Below are 8,893 nucleotides of genomic sequence, written 5' to 3'. Positions count from 1 at the left end.
GACATAGTAGTGCTTGGTCTCCTAACACCACACAATAAATTCTTAACTCCTTTGAAAGGTTTAAGTCTGTCCAAGTGGACACTGTTTAGTTATGCTCAACAAGAGAAGAAAAGGGAGACAGGCATCCACTGAACATAACCCACATTACAACAGAGAGCCTGTAAGTCACTTACTTGCTTTGCTGTAGCAAGAGTTAAAAGTAAAACTCTTTGAAGATAAGTTCTTAAGGGCAGTTTTATCCAAGAGCTAAATTTTAAACTCTCTGAAGATCAGTTCTTCAGGGGAGTTTTATCCAAAGGCTCAAAACTGAATGAAAGTCAAAAACTTGCATAAAACCCTTCAAAACTGCCACAAAATCTCAGTTGTTTACACACTACTTGCTCTCCTCTACAACCAACTCCCAGACATTTTGATGTTCCCCAGAATGGTTCCTCAACCTGACCCAAACAGGTCTGAAGACAGTATAAGGTCTGGGCTCTTGAGGTCTAGAGGCAGACCCATCAACAATCTTGACCGATCTCCCTACTACTGGAGAAACCTAAAAGATCTGAAGGGACTATCACTAGTACCAAGTCTGTTAGATGAAACCTGCCACATGAACTCTTGAGGTAAAATTGAATTGGTCATTTGTTGACAAACTTCTGTCAAGAGGCCACGTAGCCCAGAGGAGACTGCCACTTCTTGGCTGGAGGCTTTTCTAACAGTTGAAATTCACTCAGCAGTGACAGAAAGGATCAATCTTCATCCCCAAATAGACAAACAAGTGGGTCAGAAGAAGCATAGGTTTCTCGACACTAATCAAATGCCAAGCACCAATGGTAGGCACAGAAGAGAATCCTTTGTCCTCATGGTCAGATGAAATGAGGTGAATAGAACTAAACAGTCATCCAAGTAAAGGAAAACTCTGATTCTAGTAGACATTTCCATCACCTAATGGTATTAAAAAATTGGTGAATACTTGTGGTGCCATGCTCAGACCGAAACACACACCTTGATCATATTTCCCTATGATTTTACAGTTAACCCCCTGTATTCGCGGTCTCACGATTCAGGGACTCACCTATTCGTGGATTTCTCTGTAGAGTAGAATGTATATACACATTTGTTATGCATTTCTTTTTGTAATGTTTCTTTACCACCTTCAACTTATGATTTACTTTATTTGTTGCCCATGTAAAGAAGTTTATTATTTTCTTTTATAGATGTTTTATCATTTCTGGCTTTGTTATTATAGTAGCGTTTGAGTCCCAGGAGGTTTTAGGAAGACACGGTGCAGCTTTCTTACTTCGTTAGCACACTAATTAAAAGATACATTATATTTACAAAAATAAGTGAATCGAAGTATGAATCAAAGTGTGAGCCTTGCTTCTTCTCAACTCACAACTGCTGAGGGTATGATCTCATTCCACTAAGGCTCTATTCTTCTTTTGCTTCTCTCTGTCCCTCTCTGTTCTCTTCCTTCTCTTTCGAAGGTTTTTCTGAAAGGAAACGCCCATCCCACAGTATAGGCGGGCAACAGCTTCTGTCCAGCCCTTGGTAGAAGTTTAACTAGCTGAAACTTATTTAACGACGGCCTTCTGGGTGTAATTAGATGAATTAACCCTCCTACGAAGGAGAAGATTTATGTTTCCAGCTAGAGTTAAAAGGTAAGTGTCTCTCTCTCTCTCTCTCTCTCTCTCTCTCTCTCTCTCTCTCTCTCTCTCTCTCTCTTATCTTTATGTCCATGTATCATTACATTACATCACTCGGTCACCTACCAAACATTGTCCTCAATGTTTAATTAAACATAATAAAATGGATACAATAGTAACAATTAAACTAGCAATAAAACATCATGATGGATATAATACAAATTGTTTCTCCAATTGTGGAGGAAAAGATATAAGTTCATAAAAACATGCTCAAAAAAAATAATCAGAGTAAAACATCAAATACTATTAAAATATCAAATACTAAATGAATATATGGAAAATACACATATGATCAATAAACATCAATTTTTAATTATTGTTATTATTAAGTTGTGTCAATATCCCTTGTATTTTTCTGATAACAAGATTTCTCACTATTATGATAAACAAAATAAGAGTAATTAATATTACCATTAGATTTACTAATGGTAAAATTGGGGAGACATTTTCTTTCTAGTAGAAATATTCATCAACATAGTTCAAATTTTTAAGCTTCTTTAATTCTAACTGAGACAACTTAAATTCATTTATTTTATATGAGTAATTCTTATGTGGCACATGTTTGTTGAAGGTATATGTTGTGGAAAGATGAGGTTCATAATATAATTGGTTTGCTATCCCTAATTGACATGATGTTGTAAAAGATTTAACATTTTTAAACCTTATTTCTGTGCTAATGTTGTGACATTTCATTTTAGCTACAACAGTATTTAGAGAAAATACAACGATTTCTTGACCAATTATAAATGCTTCAAATGTTCTATTGTAATTTGTGGTACATACATCTTTTTCTTGGTTTTGGTTTGACACAATTTCTTGAATACATGGATAAGCATTAGCATTCTTATACAGGTTATCAAAATTATATATACATTCTTGTTCTTTTAACAGAATACATTCATTAAATTGTTTGTCAGTGAAGAATGACAATAGTAGAGTGTGTTGTTCTAATGCAAAATGCCTGATTGTTCCCCTTTGAATGACTATTTGATCATTAATAGTCATAGGAAATGGGTACACAGTGATTGATGTGTTTGTGATCCTAGTATTGAAAGGTACAATTACTGTAAAATTTTATCTTAAAGCACTTTGGCACTTATTAAATTATAGTACATGATACATCTTCCACAAGTGGTTGAAAGTGTTTTTCCATGATTCAAAACCTAATAATTTCTTCTAATTCTTTAGGAGTGATTAGTGTTGGGCTCAAAATACCTTTATTAGCAAGCAAAATGGCAATTAATGTGTTTCTATGTTCCTGTAATATCACTTCACTTTCTAGAGCAAATGTATTTAAAAATTGTATATTTTCCAACTTATTCAGTTCTTTTGTTACATTCTGATTTACTTGATTTATAACATTTTTCAGTTTTTCTATTTGTCTGCATTTTGATTTTGTGATGCAATTACTTCATTTATCACTGTTCCTCTTGCTGCTGCCCAACTTTTTTTTCTGTCTATTCTTTCTTTTTCCTGTTCTACATTTGCTTCTATAGCAACTCTCTAAATATAGATTTCACTACATACATTACTTTATGATATTTTCACTACATACATTACTTTATGATATTTTCACTACATACATTATATTTATATTTTCACTACATACATTATATTTATGACATTTTCAAACCAATACTAATACATACACATATATAAATATTTAACTCTGTCTGTTTCGTAGATTATATTTTTTGTTACAACATTATCTACAGCATTTTCATGTCTTCAGCATTTTCATGCCAGTAGACCAAGGATTTGTTTTTTCTACTTGTATATGATTCCAGTGAACTACTTTTTCCTTTAGATCACTTTCATTAATTACTCTATATTTGTTTAATTTTAACAGTTCTACAACTCTATGCAGGCAGTCCCCGGTTTACGACGGGTCCGGCTTACAACGTTCCGATGTTACGGCGCTTTTCAGATATATTCATCAGAAATTATTTCCCGGTTTATGACACATTCCAGGGTTACAACGCGTCGTATGCTGATCCAACGGAAGAAATATGGCTCCAAAATGGCAGAATAATGAAAATTTGGAGTTTTTTTTTTAGAAAAAGGCAGTTTTCATCGTTTTCAATTCACCCAGAGCATTAAAATAAGGTTTTCTTAGGATTTTTGACGATTTTTCGGGTCACGACGAGGTGTAAGAACGGAACCCCCATCACAAACCGGGGATTGCCTGTATGGTCCAGCGAACTTGGGAGAAACCTTACATTTGGTCCTTCTAGAACATGATTTTGTACATAAATTTGAGTACCCACTTTAATGTCTGGTTTAATGGTACTTTTATTATATTTGGCATGAGTGTTATGAACTTTTAATTTTTCCCTTGTTTTCATGATTGTCTCGTAAGTATGTCTGGTCTTCCATGCAACATAGTCATCATAGTTATAAGTATGTCTGGGTGGTGTTGCATCATGTAATAATGTGTTAGGCATTCTTTTCTGATAATCATATAGCAAATAATGTGGAGATTCTCCTATTGTTTCATTTACAGTATTATTCAATGTGAACAGTACAGCTTCTATTGCTAAGTCCCAATCTTCTGTCCATGGACTCACTAAAGTTTTCAGGATATCCTGATTAGTTTGTTCTACTGCTCCATTACAACTTGGTTTATAAGCGGTTATTTGAAATTTATTTATTTCACAAAATTCACATATTTTCTTTAAAAGATCACTAGTAAATTCAGCAGCATTATTAGAAAGAAGAATTTGTGGACATGAATGCCTTGTGATAATTCTAGATTTAAACACTTCTGCTACTGTTGCTGCATCTCTGTTTCTTACTGGTATGATTTCTACATATCTAGTTAGATAGTCTAAGAAGACTAATATTTGTTTATTTCCTCTAACAGTCCTTGGAAATGGACCTAAAAAGCCCATAATTACTACTTGAAATGGATTTAATTCTGATGGATATTTTTCAAGTGGAGCTTTAAGATTTACGTTATCTTTATGTTGACTACAAACTATACAGTTTTGTACAGAGTTTTTGGCATCTTCACTACAATGTGGCCAAAAATAATTTCTGGTTATGATTCTGCTTGTCTTTTTAATTCCTGGATGTCCTGCTAACTTATATGAGTGTGTTAGTTCTAAAACTCCTCTGATTAGTGTTTTTGGAATATATAGTCGAAAACAACCATTCTTCTCTATTGGCCTTTTATACAACATCCAATTATAATATTAACTGAAAATCAGGTTTTAAGGATTCATCTAGTATTAACTGTCCTACTATTTGTCTGATTTCTGCATCATTTTCTTGTTGTATTTTTACTCTTTCTAGATCTAAATCTACTACTTGACAACTAAAACAAAAGGTATTAGTGGTAATACATTTTTCTGTTTCTCCTTGCAATCTGGATAATGCATCTGCCAAGGTGTTAAAGGAAATGCCCATCCCACTATAGGCGGGCAACAGCTTCTGTCCAGCCCTTGGTAGAAGTCTAACTGGCTGAAACTTATCTAACGACGTCCTTCTGGGTGTAATTAGATGAATTAACTCTCCTACGAAGGAGATTTATGAAATCACTGGAAGTCTTGGTTTCCAGCTAGAGTTAAACGGTAAAGCTTCACAGGTGAGGCGGGTAAACATCCCTGTCACGACTGCGGTTAGATTACTGGCACCCGTGTTTGGCTATGTAAACACGACACAGTCATAACACTTCCTGTTTCGCTATTCTCTCTCTCTTTCTCTCTCTCTCTCTATTCGTTTATTCTACTCTCTCTCTCTCTCTCTGTTCGTTTATTCTACTCTCTCTCTCTCTCTCTCTCTCTCTCTCTCTATCACTGGTTCTTTTCCCAGTTCTTTTTCTCTCTCTTATATTTACGTTATTCACATATCATTACACATCATTTGTGGAAAATTCGCCCATTTGTGGTATTTTTCACCGAGAAATATTCACTAATTACTGTATTTTCATATCATTTTCATGACTTTATGCATTTTTTGTGATAAAACTATTAAAATACTCAGGTATAAGCATTTTTAGTTTTTTTTGTGTTGTGAACTATCAAAATAGGCAGTTCTAAGTGTTTTTAGAGGGGTTTTAAGTATTTGCAGATTTTAGCTATTCACAGTGTGTGTGTGTGTGTGTGTGTGTGTGTGTGTGTGTGTGTGTGTGTGTGTGTGTGTGTGTGTGTGTGTGTGTGTGTGTGTGTGTGTGTGTGTGTGTGTGTTACGCATCCCCCGCGAATATGGGGGTTTACTGTATGCTTCACATCCAAGGTAATTGGCCTTTTCTTCTTCTCCCCAGCATTGGTCTCAACCACTCACTTTCTTAAGACCCATGATGAAAACTAAGAAATATTCCAAAATTTAGGGGCACAGGTAGAAAACAAAGCGAGAAATGCTACGAAATGCTGCAGAGATGCTTGCATGGCAACATAACCACATGGATTTAACGAGACTGCTCGGCTAGGCATCTCGGTGCTGGCAATGGCAGACGCATTGGGAGATGGTGTCTCCCACGCTTGCTGGCTCGTAGCTCAAATCTTGGCTCGCTTCTTAAAGCAAAAAATCACTGGCTCGTATCTCGGAAAACTCGTGTGGGGGTTCACTTGTAAGTCAAGGTTTGACTTATCAATAACAATATAATGCATATAGTTGGAAAAGAAATCTATCAAAATTTCTCATGAGCAAAAATGATCATTATGCAGACCTCAAGGTTTTGTCTTTAATACAGTAACAGCATTTCAACTTCATCTATTAACAAGTGGCTCTTTAAAACTATAACGGGATAAGTTAAAATTAATGAAGATTCTGACATTTCCTAAATTGAGTTACTTCCAAAATATAACATTTGTTGTTGGGTGAAGCTTGATTACAATAATTGGGTCATGTGGGCTATTCATTAAGCATCCATGAATCAATGCGTGTGGGCAATTTGAAGATGGGATCATGTTCCAAAAAAATTTACAAATCTCTATTACATTTTTCTTAAACATTTATTCCCAAATCATTAATGCCTCCAATGCCATGCAATACTAAGAGACAATTATTCTGCTACTCCTCTCTCTAGCACTTTCACTTCCACATATCTCTATTCCTCTCCTGTCTCATCTCATAGTTCTCATATGAGTAGGTTGAAATAATTATTTACGAAAAGTAAGTTTAGTTCTCAACTAACTTCACTGCATTGTTCTGAGTTTAATTTTTACACATTCTAAAAAAAGTTAACTTATTCAGCTTCAAAATTAGAGAAGAACCAGAATTACAGAGTGAACAGTAAGTTTACAATGCACTAACATAAAATAACTAATTAAAAATAAATTTGTATTTTTCCTAACATAGCAACATACTCGTACACCTTCATATGTAGGAGATTCCCATTGCAGCTTGCCTCAGCTGAATGTAGACTTGTTCTCCTGAAATCCACTAGTGTTCTGTTTGCCCTAGTCTGCCCTGGTCTGATCCCACCAAACATGGTCATTTGCTTTACAGCCGAGTGTGTGATAAGGCGTACCTAGACGCTTCTGAGTCTCATAGTCTCTTTAACTTTCTGTTTTTCATGGGGTTTGTTCTTTTCCCATTGCAAAGTACTGAACTCATTTTTGTCCGTCTATGACAAAGTGTAGTTTCTAGCTCATGGAATTAATTCTTTATCAGTGAGACAAAAGATACCCACAAGTGACTTGATCACTTGATCAAACATTGGCGTGGGAGTGTTGTTCAATCTTGCCAAACTTTCAACAAGAAATTCATGTGTTGTGAAGATTCACCAACTTTTTTGGGAATAGTGCTGATTATGTTTTTTAAGTGCGTAACCCCGAGTGTTATAGTAGTGTATTCTCGTTTCTGTCATCACCATGGAAGAGAAAGCGGGAAACACAAATTATGCTGATGCACAGGCCAAGACAAATCATGTGGAAAGTTCATGCTGATTATGTTAGTCGATCCCCATTCAGTTTGTTACATTCATAACCACTAATTTACATCTCAGTGTTTTACGACATGAATTTTTAGAACACAACTGCCCCCAACAAATGCTCTCAAAGTGTAAAGAATGATTATCGATATCAAAATATTCTACATAACCTTAAATGTACTAAGAACAGTAAACAGAAACAAGTACTCACTCTAATGCGTGGTTCTACTTCTAGACAGTATGGTTGATTTTGGTATTGCTGAATTTCTCCTGTGATTTCTGCAACTTTCCGTCTCTTGGAAAAGTTAATTAAACCCTCAGCAGCCTTTGGGAGGAAGTCAGGGTTTCCTTCTTCGATGTGCAATATATTGGTCAGGTACATACCTACAAATTACAAATAAAAGAGGAGACCCAGTTAAAACACAACAGAACAATACATCAATTTTAGTAAGAAGGGATGGACCATACTAAACATGATTACACTGAACTCATTTTCATTACAAAACTACTCGACGTGCTAACTACAAGGTTCAATAGTCTAATGTATTTTCTTCAGTTTCTTCTACTTTACTCTGTATCATAACATTTTGTTTTTAGGAGAAATAAACTACAGTTGAACGAGTTTAAAGTAGTTATGTAATACACCAAATAGAAAAACTAGTAAAACCAGTCATTTAATACTGTAGAAAGAACATTATCAGTCTAATTTAAATTCTCAGAAGAATGCTTAGTACTGAAATCTATTAATTTCCTAGAGAAAAAGCATCTCTCTAATAAAGAAGTAAAGCTTTAATAACCAAACTGATTTTTAATATTTATACTTACCAAAAAAAGGGACACAAGGGGGATTGATAGAACGGAGTTTTTCTTGATACTTTTTACAGTGATTTTGACTTAATTCAGAGATGTCCTCAAACACTTTTAGTTGTGCAGGTGGAAGACGCTTTCTTACTTCCTGTTGGTAAAAATGATACTTATTTAAATCCTCACAAAACAAACAAAAATAGTCTGAGAAATTCATATCACATACAATTTTATATCCACACAAAGTATGAAAAATTCATAAAAAACTTGTCACAATGTAGCAAACCAATCAATACCTGATTTCACTATATGAGGGTCTGTCTGCTATAAGGCTATGTGTAGCATGGCAAGATGGTGCTAACAATTTGTTCCAGATAGTCAAGAGTTGATATAGTGTTGCAATTCATGAGTGAGACTATCTTCACTATACATACTGCAATTGGTTTACTATACCTATCATGACAATCATTTTATTACTGTCTAGTTCTTCTGATGGTTTCTCATCCATTCTTATTACAAGTCT

General features: G+C 34.8%; 1 protein-coding gene across 1 annotated transcript in view; it reads right to left on the bottom strand.

The window, feature by feature from the left end:
• LOC136842589 (son of sevenless homolog 2-like) overlaps nt 1–8,893 on the bottom strand; it is a 553,642-nt gene that overhangs the window by 172,474 nt on the left and 372,275 nt on the right. Inside the window, 2 exon segments of the mRNA XM_067110139.1 lie at nt 7,778–7,950; nt 8,392–8,521. Of these exon segments, the coding sequence (XP_066966240.1) occupies nt 7,778–7,950; nt 8,392–8,521 (303 nt within the window).

Source organism: Macrobrachium rosenbergii, chromosome 10 (genome assembly GCF_040412425.1).
Source record: "Macrobrachium rosenbergii isolate ZJJX-2024 chromosome 10, ASM4041242v1, whole genome shotgun sequence".
Classification (NCBI taxonomy): Eukaryota; Metazoa; Arthropoda; class Malacostraca; order Decapoda; family Palaemonidae; genus Macrobrachium; species Macrobrachium rosenbergii.
The sequence above is the reverse complement of the archived record's forward strand: the minus strand, read 5'-3'. Positions and strand labels throughout refer to the sequence as shown.